Here is a 16,807-nt window from a genome sequence, read left to right as displayed (position 1 = left end):
CGGGAGGCTGAGGCAGGAGAATGGCATAAACACGGGAGGCGGAGCTTGCAGCGAGCTGAGATCTGGCCACTGCACTCCAGCCTGGGCGACAGAGTGAGACTCTGTCTCAAAAAAAAAAAAAAAAAAAAAAAAAAAAAAAAAAAAAAAGAAGTATCATAAAAAATGCATCAACAGTTTGGCAATTCTTTTTTTAATATAGTTAAGCATGAAGCTGGATTTAGCATAGAGCCAAATTTCACATACATGCTTGCTTTGCTTCACACTATGTTTACTGTTTTGCATGGATAGTGCTAGAGTACTTATTGGTCATGTGTCTAAAGTGGATTTCTTGATTGCACAGAATGTATAATGATGTTGGTGAACTTAAGGATACTGAATTATGTGTCAGGAATGAAATATTCATTATGTGGGTTTTGGGGGCCCTAGGTAACACTATAGCCTCCAGGGTAAATTAAGTAGGAAAATTTAGGGTTGGTTTCCTGTTTGTTTTTGCTTCTAGTTTTCATTTGTTTGCTGTTTATTCTCCTCTGGCTTTGCTTGTGTATCCTTATATATAAAAGCATGATGCTTTTTAGTTTCTAGTGGAAGGCTTGTATTTGGTTCTGTGAATAGTTATTTTGTTTCCTATGAATTTCTAGCGAGTCATCATTCATTCCATTTATCTGGAATTCCTAAGGTACCTTGGTCAGGCCGCAGTAATTAATGGAGCACACCAGCTTTTTATCCTTACAAACTAACTTTTTGGGTTTAAGGCTTTCTAATAATTTAAGCGTGTTGAATATACTTTCATAAATAGAATTGGAGTCATACTTCTCTCTCTCTGCTTAATTTCTCCAAAATTTGTAAACCATTTGTGAATATTCTTAATTCATGGCAATATATTTGTTTGCATACAGTCAAGTAGGGTCACTAAGGCTGCTCGGGGAGAGAGAACTCAGAACCCCGGCATGCCAGCAAAGGATAAAAGTTTCTTACCAATCTCTGATCTCTTTTTTTCTGTGCAAACTGGTTAATCTCCTCTGTAAAGTTTTAAATTAATTGATTTAATAATTATAAGAGCTTAAATCAAATATTTTGCCAAAAAAGTAGAAAACGTACTGCTTCTTAGTTTATATGACTTTAGCAGTCTTTGGGAAATAAAGACTGTTTTACAGATTATTGGTAAAATACAGTGTATTCAAAATATAAATATACGGTCTAAATTATGTTCAAATATTAGGTTTTCTAAATGTTTTCAGGTCATAAACTGCTTCTTTGGCTTTTGAAAATTGTTTCACTTGCCTGCTTTTCAACTAGATAAGGCCAGGAGAAATGTGGAGTTGGCCACACCCCTAACTATGCTGGAAATAGTCAAACCTTAGAACACAACTTACCAGGTTTTACACTAAAGTTAAAATTGCTAAGAGTTGCCACTGTAACTTGCAATTAAGACAACTAGAAACAGTTTTACATGCGAGGTGTGTAAAAACAGTAGAATGTATTTATTTTTTTGTAAAAGGTTATAAAAGATTTTTGCTTCTTTAAAATTTCTGCATCATCATTTTGACAAAATAAGTACTTTATGGCAATATTGAATTCAAAAATCAAACTTCAGTTTCAAATTTGTCTTTCTTAATGCCTGGTTTTCTGGATGGATCAGAGGGCCCCTGAAAAATCCAGAAATGAGGTAAGCAGGGGTATTTGTCATGTTTAGGTACATGGAATTACCAAAATGAAGTTCAGTCTTCTTTAGGTTATATTTTTGTGAATAATACTAATATATATTCCGAAATAGTATGGGATTTCTAAAATAGTATATGCTATCAATTATAATTATGGTTATTATGCTAAGTTATTGTAAACCACAGACATAACCAAATTTCCTTGTATAAAGCTACTGACCCAAGTAGAACAAAAATTAACTAAACACCAAGAAAATACTTTGTCAGATTTTCATGTTAAACCAGCTGATACTGAAATTGTTTAAATAGTTTATAACCAGTGCTTGATCCCATATTCCTGGGCAGATAATTAAAGCTTCATGTACATTTGGTCACTTGGTAGGCCATTTAAACAGTTTGTAAAGGGATTTCATTCAGTTGTCACTGTCAATGCATGTTTTCTGGTTGTATAAAAGTTTTCCCATGCAAGAGGGCTGATGTTATAACAGATTATTATGCTATACTGTATTTTCACCAGGTAAAAAAAACTTTTCATGGTCTGGATCCTCTGAGAACATTGGAGAAAGACTGTCCTTGCCATCCACACTACAGCAAAACTTCAGGAACTTGGGCTTTGGGTTCATAGTTTCACAACTGAGATCCCACCACATTTTTGGAACTGTGTACCCATTGGATTGTATTTTACCAATAATCTGTAAAATCTTAACAAGGGTAAAGTGAACCCGGGACATTTCTCCTCAGAAGAACATGGCATCCTTGATGTGAACAGCCTTTCCCAAGTTCACAGGTTAAGACTTTTACTATCATGAAACTCTTTTCTTTGAATTTTTTTTTCTTGCTTATGCCTCTACAAAGAAAAAAAAGCATTCTGTTACGTGCACTTATGGGGTTATACTTTTATTTGTGAAGGAGTTGGTCACCAGCCTTATACATGGATAACCTTATCTTTGATAGATAAAGATGAAGGCCCAATGTAGGTAAGAAACTTTAATGGCACGTACATTGCCTCATAATCAGTCAAAAACAAAACATTAGTTTCCTCTTAATCCACATCGTGGGTTAAAGAGTATCCTGACAGGACGCCTTTACTCTTCTAGAAGGGCATCATTTGTTAGGTCCTTTTTCCATGGTTTAAGGTAAAAGAAGCAATGATTAGAAATGTATACCTCATGATAGGCTCTATAGCTAATTCTAGTTTAAAGGTTATCGTCACACAACAGACTTTGAATTCTCTTGTGAAAGTTATGCTAAATAATAGAATTTAGTAAACAGAAAAGTACCTGTGCAGCTGCTGACACTTGTGGCCTATGGAGAAATACATCAAATGCAGATTATAAAAATTCAGTTGTAGAGGATTAATGAAAAGACCACGTAGTCAAGAGAGTAGACTCTTCATTTAGCTCATTCTTTAATCTATTTAATTTTAGGTGGTTTGGTTTATGGGGACCCTGGGTAAGGAGCATACACTGAACTGTTGGTATTATCCTCCCAATAGTCATAATAATAGTCTCCCTGGTGAGCTGTATTCTCTTAAAGGTTTTAAATGCATGCAAGCAGCCATCTCTAGAATGTCATATGGTCTCTCTTCAACAGGAATGACAAGAGCTGAAAGAAATGTGCAACAATAAGGACACTGTAACCTATAAGTGACGTGCTGAGACCAGAAACCCAAAATGATGGTAACTGAGAGTGGTGCTAAGGCCTTAAGTTTTAGTCACACTCTCAGCTAAGTGAGAACCTGACCAAAAAGGGAGAATATTTAAAACAAAATTCTGGGAGGCCATTGTTTTGGACTCAGCTCATGCACTAGGCCCCAACAGACCAAACCAAACCAAAATGGAATCTTTGTGCTAAGACTCTAAGGAAACACATGGATTCGAGAAAACACCAAGTTTTGTTTTTTCTTCTGCAAATCTTTATAACAAACATTTCTGACAGCATAGGTATCCACTCCCTGAAGTTCCCATTAAATATTTTAACCAAATTCATTTCCTCTCACCTAGAGACTATCCTCCTTCAGATGATCATGCAACAAATGTTCCAGCCAGTTCCAGGCGAAGACACCAGCCCTGGCTATCAAGAAGCTACCCTGCTTCCACTAGATAGAGCAGGATGAGTTCTGTGATCCCCAACAGATAGGGACTATGCCTCAACCAGTATGAGCAGTTACAGAAAAAAGATCATCGGTCCCTCTGCCTCCCACAAAGATTTATGGGGATCACATCTCTCAGGCGGGAGATGAGGCAGGAAAATAGGGTCTGGAGGCAGGGAACGTAAGCCGATTTATGCTTCAGATATGACAGGAAATATCCTCTTCATAGGTCGGTAGGCCAAGTAAATGTAACTTTACTTCATCCTCTTCATTTACATAGGGTGTACCCCAAGTAGTGGATGTTTAAATGCCCCAAAATTCTGTAACGGGGCCTTTGAGCCCCTCTGCTCAGGCCCGCTCCCACACGGTGGAGTGTACTTTTGTTTTCAGTAAAAGCCATCATTTCTTCCTTGCTTTGTGTGTTTTGTCCAATGCTGTTTTCAAGAGGCCAAGAACCTGAACACCCTCCACCGTTAACACTGGAATCAGCAACAGCAGGAGGCAGCAGCAATTTGTTCTTTCATAGCTTAATTTGAGTTATCTGTAATTTACATTTGAAACAAATTTGTAGATCTTACAACCCCAAATGGAGCATCTTAGTGGGTGACACGCAACCTGGATAAGAATAACTATACCAGGCTGCAAGCTTTTTTTTTTTTTTTTTTTTTTTTTTTTTTATTATTATTATACTTTAAGTTGTAGGGTACATGTGCATAACGTGCAGGTTTGTTACATATGTATACTTGTGCCATGTTGCTGTGCTGCACCCATCAACTCGTCATTTACATCAGGTATAACTCCCAATGCAATCCCTCCCCCCTCCCCCCTCCCCATGATAGGCCCCGGTGTGTGATGTTCCCCTTCCTGAGTCCGAATGATCTCATTGTTCAGTTCCCACCTATGAGTGAGAACATGGATCTCATTAAACTAAAGAGCTTCTGCACAGCAAAAGACACTACCATCAGAGTGAACAGGCAACCTACAGAATGGGAGAAAATTTTTGCAATCTACTCATCTGACAAAGGGCTAATATCCAGAACCTACAAAGAACTCAAACAAATTTACAAGAAAAAAACAAACAACCCCATCAAAAAGTGGGCAAAGGACATGAACAGACATTTCTCAAAAGAAGACATTCATACGGCTGCAAGCTTTTTGAAAGCAGATAAGTTAGTTCTCAGAATGACCAGAGGCACTACCATACAGTTTGGCCCAACGTTTGCACTGTATTTAAAAAGTGAAGCTTCATGTAAAGCGAATGCATTGGGCCTTGAAGGATAAGAAGAATACTAAGAGGTACAGGAGGGAGTAAAGGATGCATTAAATTGAATTCAAAATCCAGAGTTCTTAAAGCTGGTGCTATGATCCAAGGAGAAAGCAGATGTGTAGACGTCATTAGGTAACGACAGTAGCCAAGAGAGATTTCAAATATCCTTGAAAGTCACAGTAGTTAGGAATTGCCTTTATTATAAAACACATGATATGGCCAGGTGCGGTGGCTCAGGCCTGTTATCCCAGCACTTTGGGAGGCGGAGGCAGGCGGATCATGATGTCAAGAGATTGAGACCATCCTGACCAACATGGTGAAACCCCATCTCTACTAAAAATACAAAATTTAACTGGGCGTGGTGGTGCATGCCTGTAATCCCAGCTACTCGGGAGGCTGAGGAAGGAGAATCGCTTGAACCTGGGAGGCGGAGGTTACAGTGAGCTGAGATCATGCCACTGCATTTCAGCCTAGGTGACAGAGCGAGACTCCGTCTCAAAAACAAACAAACAACAACAAAAAAAAAACTGGTGATAATTATTTGTAGGGTGAAAGTGGGATGTGTGCTGAACTTCCCTTCCTTTTAAAATATTACTTGAAAATCTAGTGCCTGATTTTGTCAAAACAAAGACGTGTGCCACCCAATTCCTGCTTCTGTGAAATATGCATTTTCTAGCAACCAGTTTATCATAATGCAGTTTATTATCATGACCTGAGTTTTCTTAGCAACATGAGCTTCAGATCAATATATCAATTGGCAATAACCAATTTGAAGTTGGCAATAGCTAATGGCATCTGTAAAATTTATCTCATTAAGACGTGCTAACTAACATACATTTGGAAATTAGTTTATCTGGGAGGACATAGCAGAATCGTGTATATGTGGTTTTTTGGGTGCTATATTAGGAGTCTTTTGTTGTTGTTTTAGAAACAAAAGGTAGACACTCTGTACCAGAATTGCTTCAATTAAAATTTTTAAGACATAGAGATCATGTGGAGAAAAATATTTAATCACATGAAAAATCATCTATGAAAGATTTCCAGATGTTTATAAAATAATGATTGCTATGATTTCAGATACTTTATCACCACAGGAATCATGAGAGTAGTCTTTGTGGTTATGTTTTTGTCAAAAAATAGAAGAGTATTGTGACTAAAGGGCTGGGACTAAGGTCTGGCTCTAGTTTCAATAACCATGCTAGGTTCATTATTTAACTGTAAACAAGAGCTTCTTCACACATAAAATGTGAATATTAATTTGCATGTGTTGCCCAAAACCTTCAGAAAAACCTAGTGCCAATTCAATTTGAATTCCCAGAGAAATGAGCTGTCAATTCCCCATACCATTTCCGACAAAAAATATCATCTGCTTTATTTTATAATTCAATACAAAAATAGAAATTAGATTGTTTCATTTTCCTTTCTTTACTTGCTAGTAAAGTTGGTAATATTTTTCATATATTAACTTTCAATTCCTGTTGAGAATTTTTCTTTCTGATTTATAAAAAGCTCTTTATTGACTAAAATATTAATATTTGAAATTACTTTATAAATGCTTCAAATATATTTGTGCTAATGTTTTGTTTCCTTTTTAATTTCCTTTATGCTATTTTTGAACTGAAGACAGGTTAACTGTCTCTGTAGTTAGACCTACCAATCTAGTCCTACATGAGGTCTCAACTTGCTTAGATGCCACACAGGTTAATTTGCATATAATAACAATTGATGCTTGCCTTGTGATGACCCTTCCTAAATTAACATTTCATAATTATTTTCATGTTTCTTTATATTAAAGATTATATTACATATTAATTTTTTTATATTTTTAAAGTAGGAAATGGTGTTCATTGTTTTCCAAAATGGGTTCTTACTCTAACACATTTATGTAATAATTTATCATTAACCTACTATTTTATCACTTGGATCCTAGACTTACTATTATTTTCCATTGATATATATATATATGTATCTATCCTTTACTAGAAATATATGTTTTAATACTATAACTTTCTAACATTTTTGCTAAACCAAAATTAGTATTTCTCTTAGGATACTTTGAACAGCCATTACAAAATACCATACACAGCATGGCTTAAACAAAAGAAATTATTTTCTCACGGTTCTAGAGGTTGGAAAGTCCAAGATAAAGATCTGGCAGTGTTCAGTTTCTGGTGAGGGTTCCCTTCCTGGTTTGCAGGTAGCCACCTTCTCATTGTGTCCTCACATGGCAGAGAGGGAGACCAAGCTCTCTGGTGTCTTTTCTTACAAGGACACGAATACCATCACACCATGTTCTCACCTTTATTTCTTCATCTAATCCTAATTACCTCCAAATACAAGTACGAGTAGTTTCCAAATGCAGTCACACTGGGAGTTACGGCTTCAATGTGTGAACTGAGAGGGGAGGTATAATCATTCAGTCTATAACAGTATTAAACTTCCATTTATAAATAACATAAATTTTTGTTATTTGTTTATTCTTATAGATAAAATTCATCCATCTGCCCTGGCTTTATGTAATAATATTCTATTGTGTGTAACTTCATATGTCAGCTTCAGTCTTTTTTTGAACAAAGTGTAGTATAATAAACTTTATTGTGCTAGAGAATTTTGGCTTCAACTTATTTTTTCTAAATGATGCATTTTGATAACTTCTACCTAAAGTTTGGTTGAAAGTATTTTTAGAGAAAAGGTATTTAAATTTAGTAACAGTATCTTCAGCAATGTTAAGTTAACCCATCTGATGGTGGGAAATGTATAGCCTTTTGCCTACTCTCAAGAAATCAAGTATTCTTTCCTGAACCAATCCTTCTAGTCCCATTAGAGAACAAATTTGAATGATTTTACAGATGAAGAACAGAGATTGTTTATTCTCATACTTATTGGAATGTAGGAATTCACACACAAAATGAAAGTGACACTAGTAAGTTTGCAGAAGTGCAACTATGAAGGACATCTACTGAGAAACTGTACCTTAGAGTGTATTGGGATGTATTATTGAAAGCTGGCATAAGGAGAGTAGGTTCATTAGCTTATGACATCCTCTGAGTCATTGCTGAAGCCATGCAAGTCACTTTATTAAATTTCTCCCTACAAAGATTTTTGGCCTGGTTTATTGTGTTTTCCAGACATAATAAGCCTAAAGTGGGGATTGTAACACTGAGTCATGACCACCGCTAACTATTTTAGCTCACTAAGAACACATATGAAAGTGTTCACCATGCAAGAGTACGCACAGGCTTTAAACAATGTTTGTGGTTTTAAATATTTTCATGAGAAGTTATTGTCTTTTCCATAGGATCCAGTGTTAGAATTCTTACTGTTCTCAAGCACCAAAAAGAATGTAAACAAAATCATAAGATAAAAAAATTGGCACTACCTATAAAGGCAAATTTTTCTTTCTATATGCGTCTGCCAATGAAAGTAATGTACAGAATTTTATTGATGTAAGCCTTGAACAAGCCAAGTAAAATATATTCTTGCATTAATTAAAAAAAAAAAAACTTAGAATTTTTTGCCTCTATACTTCATGTTTGTGAGACTCTGAGGCTGATCTCTCAGAATCTTTATTAGTAAAAAATATTAAGATATTTCTTCCTTGAAAACCAGAGAGGGTGAGAAGAGGCAGGCAAACCACCGAAATGGATTAAAATGTATCAAAGTAACTTCTTAAAGCTCTAGGACATATGTTTGCTTGCTTATGGAAATATGTTTAACCACAAAATAATCCCTCCAACAACTTCTGAAATACAACCAGAGGTATCAGCACCTTTCATCCAAGTTCAGATTTGTAAGACAATCAAATTAGTTTAGAAGTCACACAGGTTAATTTGCATATAATGACAATTGTATCAATGTATGTTACAATTAGAATATTTTTGGACCAATATGCTACTCTCTCAATTTAGATCCATACCAAGGACTCTGAAATATAACCATTTACAACTTCCCCTCATTTTTATTTCTCCAGAATGTGCTTTCAAAGGGATAACAATGTCACAAGCAGTGACTCATTCTTACCAGAACATTGAAGGTCACCTGAGCAGTACCACTTCTCTGTCTGAGGGGATCAGGGATGGCATCGTTGTCCAAGTCTGTTACTTTCACAGCTATCTTGTACTGTGATTCAATTTCTCTGTCTAGTGAATCTAATAGCTTTATCACTCCTGATGCAAAAATAAAGGGAGACCTGTTATCCCAGGATTAGTAAATACTTGCAATATATTCTAAAATGTTAATTCTATAAATGAAATTATTACAATAATGAATAGAAATTAACTAATACAAATAAATTCATTATATATTCATACCCCTAAAGTGTAATTATAACAGGTATTAAACTATGCACTATTTTATTCACCTGTTAAGTCACGTTCTTGGATACATGGAAAAGCACAAGTGCATAGGCTTTATATAAAAGATCAATATAGCAAAGATCAAAGCTTTAGTGCTTTGCCTTAGGTAAGTAAGAATTTATGGATACAGCTAACAAATCCAGGCGAACATTAAATAGTTCAAGAGAAAGTTTTTAAGATGTTCTCATGATCACAGTTTCTAAATAAAATACATTTCCAATGAGTGTATATGAGATCTTTACTTTTATGATTAATTGGTATCAGCGTTTTTACAATACCTGTATCTGGTTCAATGTAAAATTTGGGAGGTGTTCCCAAATTGCCTCCAACAATGGTATATTTCATATTATTAAATGGCCAGTCTGCATCAGTAAATGTAACTTTTCCAACTAGCGTATCAAGTGGACTATTTTCAAATACACTGAAGGCAAATGCTGATGCAGTTCCAATTGGATTCAGTTCATTTATGCGACTCACGCTTACAATGACTGTAATAATTGCTATGGAAAAGAAAGCACATAAAAATATAGCTGAGGTAATAATGTGTTTTCTTCAATAATCCTTTTTATCTTTTTAATTAACACCTCCTATTATATTACATTTATTATATTTTATACTAAAATCTCAGGGCATAAATTATACATTTATACTGATAAGTTTTATTAAATTATTACCTTTTCAATCATAGAGCATTTGGAAATAAGTTTAGGAGTAAAACATTCCATTGATTCTTTTTGAACACCTGTCAAAGCAATTGTTTTTTATAGTGTGTTTATATATAAATGCTACTATTCTGAATTAAAGACCATAGTTTCCAAAATCTGACAAACTATTCATCAAATTGAAATATAATCAAAATACTTCAGCATAATAATGAAAGAAATGCAATTTACTATGAGAATCTGAATATTAGTATTTTCTCTAAAGTAGAATAAACAAATAATTCCTTGAGAAGTATTTTAAATACACAAGTATTCTAAAAATGTTTATTTTTTGACATTGTATTTTAATAACTGTAATGTGCTGTATTAAACATTTGGGTTTCATTCTCTAGTTTGTTTTTATGTAGACTCAGTTTTTAAATAGCTGTGCATGAGCACTAAATAAGTTAATATAATAATATATTGCATACGTTATTATAACAGATTATTTGAATACTTATAAATATGACAAACTTCTGAGACACAATTTTTAAATGCACTGGGTGCTTTCTATGTCAAACTATTTTAATATTTCACATTAGTAATTTCTTACTTGATAGTACAGGACTTCCTTCATCAGACACTTTCACAAACAATGTATGTTTGAAATGCATTCCTGCAAAAATAGCGTTATCAAAATCCAGATGTCTAGGTCCAATCTGTAGATGAAAAACAGTGTATCAATGGTTCACTTTGTTTTCTTTGGTTAAACATCTCTTTTGTTATTTGCATGAATCCAAAATGAAGACATACGAAACTTATATTGGTAACAAATTAGTGAAAGTGATATTCTAGAACAGCATTGTCCAATAGGAATATGAGTCATAAATGTGTGCCACATATGAAATTTAAACCTTTCTAGTAGCCATATTTTGAAATAATACAAATAAGCAGGTAATATTAATTTTAATAAAGTATTTTATTTAGTCAAACATATCCCAAATGCTAGCATTTTAAATTACAATCAATATCAAAAATATTGATGAGATGTTTACATGTTTGTTCATTCTAATTCTATGAAATTCTTTGCTTAATTGAAAACTATAGCATATCTCAATTTGGACAAAACACACTTCATGAGCTCAAAGGTATATGTAGCTAGTTGATTCTGTACTGCAAAATTTTATAATATACAACTATAAATTTATTGCAAAACTAAGATGATATTACTTCATATTCTGGCACTTTGTAATTATTACCATACATTGTAAAAGTATGCTAAGAGCAAAAGTAGGGTATCATATTTATGTGCATTTGTTCGCACTGATTCATTTGTCATAGATTGCCATTTTCTTATGCATTATCTTCATAAATAGTTACTATGATGTGGAAAAAAGTAGTCATGAATTTGTGTTCTTTCAAAATGAGTTAGATCTGGGTATTAGTGGAAATAATCTGTAGGCAGCAAGCTTCGAATTGCAAGCTTCAAAATTACACAAAAACAGAACTTGAGATCCATTCTGCTGGAAGAGGTCAAAGCATCTCATATTTTTGCTCTTTCACTTTACTCTCCTGGGAAGAATGTGCATGGCAGGCATGATGCTTTCAGGATCTTTAATAACATTAAATACAAAGGGAAGTGGCAAGAGTCTTGCCCTTCACAATCCTCAGGGTGGTTGTAGCCTAGAGTATGTCTGGGGCCATCCAAGGGGAGGAGTGGAAAGAATGTGATCGCGTGCTGTGTCTTCAGTTCTTCTGAAGATCTTTTTTGTGCCTCAGCCACATTCACATTAACTATTTTTTCTCAACAAACAGCCAATACCTAGTAAGGAGGGAAGTTATGTGTAGCAACTGGATACTGAGTTTGTGCAAAAAGGATAGGTGAATAAAACTGTTTTCTCAAAATTCTACAGTGTTCCCAGAATTATAGAAATCAGAGTCCGTAAATGAAACAGTCAAATGGGGCAAAATAGTTTTTCGTGAATGAAGTAGCATATTAAGTAATCTCTAAGGTGCTTTTCAATATTAGAATTCTGTAGTCTATATTCTAAATAGATAAAGTAACAAAGAGAACAATGGCACTGAATCATATATGAGTCAGGAAGTTAACAATTTACACCAGTAATTATTTTGTAAATTTATTGTATGCCTTTTCTATCGATATTAAGAGAATATGAAAATACAGACATAAATTTAACAATGAAAAGAACTACAACTACAATAAGGAAATAGCCAGAGGCAGACACAGCATCTATGGAAATTCTATATGTTTCAGAGATAGCATTAGAAGTCTCTGTAGAAATATCACTGTGAGAGTAGGTGCTCTAAATAGTGAAAAATAATTAATTGCATTCCTACTTTACTGCAGACCACAAAATAAGTTCTTTTACATTTAGAAAAACTTAAATATGAAATGCCACTTGTAAAAATATTTACAAGAAAATATAGGATATTTTCCAAAATATCAGAGTATATCACACCAATAATAACAAAACAGAATGGATAAAGACATGATTATGCTTTTCACACAAAGGAAACACAAATATTTAATGTTTATTCACATATTTGGTGAATATATGGAATGATGTGCGATCTCATTATCAGTTAGGCAAAAACATGTTAAACGATGTGACAGTAGCAGTTATTATAAGAATATTGCTCAAAAGCAATGCATATCCATTTCAGGTGACAGTATAAGCTGGTACAACCTCTTTGGAAAGCAACTTGGCACTAAACTCATACAGCTGAACGTTTAAATACATTATAACATAGCAGTTCTGATCTGGGGGGCACTAAGAGAAACACACAAGAATGCTCATTACAATGATATACATAACACAGAAAAACCAGGAGGAAATTCAAATCTCTACCAATGGGAGAATGTTTATAGTCATACAATGGAATATTAAGATATATAATGGAACATTACAGCAACTAAGTGACTGATAGAGAGATAGATAGATGATAAATAGACAGACAGATGATAGATATGATAAACAAGTACTCCCTAAACAATAATGACTCAAACACATAATGAATCAAGTATCAAGTTACAGAAGACTGCATAGGTATACCACTTTTTTAAAGGTCAAGAACTAAGCAAACATAACAAGGTTATCTAGTAATATGTACATTGATGACAAAACTATAAAATCCCCAAGTCAATGACAAACACAAAATTCAGGATGAGGGATGGCAAAGGGTAGCAGCACAGCTCTTAGTAATATTCAATTTCTGAAGTGAGATGATAGGCTCAGGGGTTCATTTTATTGCTATGCTTTATTACTTGCAAATATGTTACTTATGTTATCTAATATCAAATATTACATCATAAAATAATAATTTAAAAAATGAATTGACTAGTAAAAATATATTGGGGTGATTTTTCAGGTCAATGCTCATTAAAGAGAAATAACCTCATAAAATACATGATTAGTAATACTGACTTAAAGAAATATTCCTTTTTATTATTTTATTAATAAGTTCAATATATTGCATATGAAATCATTTGGATTCATTAAATAGTAATTCATTGTTAAACATTACAATTACATGGCTATCACTGGCACCCTGGTGAATATCATTCCTCCATGAGTAAAGGTAAATTTAAAGTTAATATCTAATAGTTTACTAGAGCTATAATCATTATTTTAACATAACATTGTTGGTGCTTATTATAAATCATAGTTTTGAGTGATTGCTAATCTCATTTTATCTCATTAATATAATACATATGCCAATGTATGGCATCTAAGAACAAATGTTTTATTTTTAATTTTAAAAAATTATATTTTAATTATGCCCTTTTATGAGTTTAAAACTCAAACATCATTGGAGAGCCAAACACATGTTCTTTCTATGTTCTTCTAGTAAATGTTTTATTCCCTAAGCATTAAAATTGTGTCAGTTTATTTTTTTACACACTAGCTTCTTTTCTCTAGCTTCTTTAAGATAAGGATGTTGCCACTTTATGACTTTTTCTGAACTTAATCACCCTTTGAGAAAAATACTATTGTTCTCCTTCCAATAATAGTTGGAAAAAAGAAAAAGAGGTTATACCATATGCCAGGGAATTTAATAAAGATTACTTTTTCATAATTTTCAGGCAAAGGTAGAAAGCCATCGTAAAATACTCTGTGTCAATGGTTTTGCTTCTAGGAAATTTATGTGGCCGGTTTTATGGTTTTAGTCAAATTAGAACAGGTCCACTACAAAAATTTTGTTGTTGTTTACTCATGTATTTTGTATGCTTGTTTTATTTGTTTTATTCTTGTTAGAGTTGCATGAATAAGGGAGATTCAAAGAAATGTTTTTCATGCCATGATCTTCGTATTCCTAATTGAGGATATTTTTGATATTGTATTATTTTCCATCATTATCAGGATACAAATGTAACATATGTAGTTTACAAGTATCTGTTTTGATATTCTAGTCATATCAACAATATATTCTAATTGCAAGGAATTATGAAAATGTGGCATTGATGCATCTGGCAATAATGTTATTAAATCCTATCAATGTCTTACAAAAACGACTTTTACAGTATAATTTTGTTCATTTTATTTACTCATTCAGCATTTTTAGTTTATTTTTCATTGATACATAATGTACATATTTTGGGGTACATGCAACAATATATTTGTATAATTTGTAAAGATCAAATCAGTGTAATTGGGATATCCATCACCTTAAATATTTGTCTTTTCTTTACACTAGAAATATCTATATTATTTTCTTCTATTTTGAATTATACAATGGATTGTTGCAAACTACAGTCACCCTACTGATCAAACACGAGGTCTTATTTCTTCTATCAATTGGTAAATTTATATCCATTCATTGTTCATTAATCAATATATATATATCTAAAAACATATGTCAGAAACTAGTTTAATAACAGATTTTTTTCTTTTACCATCTAACGGGAGAAACAGATGGAACGTGTAACTAGTGCTATGGTGGGAGAGATACAAAATGTAGCAAGAACCCAATGAGATGTGCCTAATCCAGACAAGAGGGAGAAGAAATATCAGGGATGGCTCTTAAAAGAAATAATCTCAAACAAAGCCATGAGGGCTATGCAGAAGTGTGTGAGTACTGGGGACACAACATAACTGAGGAAGAATTTCTAACAGTATGAATAGCATGAACAGCAGAACTAAAAGCGAGGTGAAGGCCATCCATTGTTTTAAGATTGTGAAAGTGGTTCTGTGCATCTCAGCCACAAAGTATAAGACAGAGAATGATAATGTTAGGGGTTTGTATGGAATGCAACTTGGATAGAGGTCCATTTGCAATGAATTCAGTATCAAAATAAGGTAAAAAAGAAGTGCTTGTTACCTGTGTCTACTCATACAAACCGTGTTTTGTTTCTTATCTGTTAATGAAAACAAACTCAACATGGGTTTGAACAACTTTTATGATAGCAATGTTCAGCCATTACCCAGGAATCTTTGTTGAACACAATGTCTAATCTAACCCCACCTATTCTTTTAAAAATATGTGAGTATAACAACATATAGCCTGACTTAGGTCTCAACATTTATTGGAAATAAAGTTCTAGATTTCTTTAATTGGTAAAATATTTGAGCTATGGCACATCCCAGAATACAGTAAAAAAGTATGCATATTAATTATCTTGATATACCATATTTGATAGTTATTGAATATATTTATTAAAAGTAACTATGGCAGTGATATGGACAGGAGGCAAGGAAATAATGGGTAGAAGAGGGTGGTCCCCAGCTAAGGCCACACCCCCAAGCCTAGGACTATGGCCCAAAGTGAGAACATGTATTCCTGCTTTCCCATCCAAATGTTGCCTTTTCCAAAACCATCTTGGCCTGCCCCACCCCACATCCTGTACCCATAATCCCAGGCTCCACTGGCAGAGGGGCAGCAGAGCAGCAGAGTGGCTGAGCAGCAGAGAAGGAGAGAAGAAAAGCAGCAGCTGGACATCAGAGAGAGCAGCTTGACAGTGGGACTTCAGAGAAGAGTTCGATTGGAGCCAAATTCCAGAGGAAGACCACCTTCCCACTCCATCCCCTGTCCAGCTCCCCATCACACTGAGAGTCACTTCCACCACTCAATAAAATATTCTACGTTCACCACTCTTCAGTTCATTTGTGCGGCCTGATTCTTCCTGGATGCTGGACAAGAACTTAGGTACCAAGAGGATGGGTGTGAAAGGCTGTCACCCTGACCCTCCACTGAGCTGTTAAACACTTAAGCTGTACATGGATGGACATAAAAGCTAAAAGAGCACACTGTAACACATGCCCTCTGGGGCTCCAGGGTCACAGGTACCCCCTTAGACGCCATGGTGAAGCACAGAGCTGTACTCCTGCCAGTGCCCAGAGGCATGAGTCCCAGCCCCCGCACCCGCTCACCTGTGAGCTCCCCATCCTGTGAGGGGTTTAGAGCTGAGGGCTGAGTAAATGAGCCACCCCCTTCACAAGTCCTGCATAGGGGTCAAGGGAATTAACCCGTTTCGGTAGTTTTGACACATTCCAAAGAAATAGACAGTATTTTATTACAGAGCCATTTGTTTTAGGAAATTTATAACCTTCCTAGTTCAGTTCCAAAGATCAAAATTGCATTCCAGCATTCATCTCAAAGTAAGATACGTTGTTGGTAATTTAAGGTTCAATTAAAAATCCAGGAACAAATTCTGCCATCAGCTATTTGAATTACTGTAGTTCATTAAGAATTTTATAATCATGAAAATAAAATATTTTTCTATCTAAGGTTAATCACAGGGACACAATCAGAGAGCAACTTAAAAATACTCA

General features: G+C 34.4%; 1 protein-coding gene across 1 annotated transcript in view; it reads right to left on the bottom strand.

The window, feature by feature from the left end:
- Positions 1-10,735, bottom strand: part of LOC123572243 (cadherin-related family member 4-like) — a 48,015-nt gene extending 37,280 nt beyond the window's left edge. The window contains exons 1-3 of the mRNA XM_045387991.2: positions 10,630-10,735; positions 9,654-9,875; positions 9,041-9,186 (exon numbers count right to left, since the gene is read on the bottom strand). Coding sequence (XP_045243926.2) covers positions 9,041-9,186; positions 9,654-9,875; positions 10,630-10,690 — 429 coding nt within the window. The 5' untranslated portion in view covers positions 10,691-10,735. The remainder of the gene's footprint in view (positions 1-9,040; positions 9,187-9,653; positions 9,876-10,629) is intronic.
- Between the last annotated feature and the right edge of the window lie 6,072 nt (positions 10,736-16,807).

This window comes from Macaca fascicularis, chromosome 3, assembly GCF_037993035.2.
Source record: "Macaca fascicularis isolate 582-1 chromosome 3, T2T-MFA8v1.1".
Classification (NCBI taxonomy): domain Eukaryota; kingdom Metazoa; phylum Chordata; class Mammalia; order Primates; family Cercopithecidae; genus Macaca; species Macaca fascicularis.
Note: the sequence above shows the minus strand (reverse complement) of the source record. Positions and strands in the feature narration are given on the sequence as shown.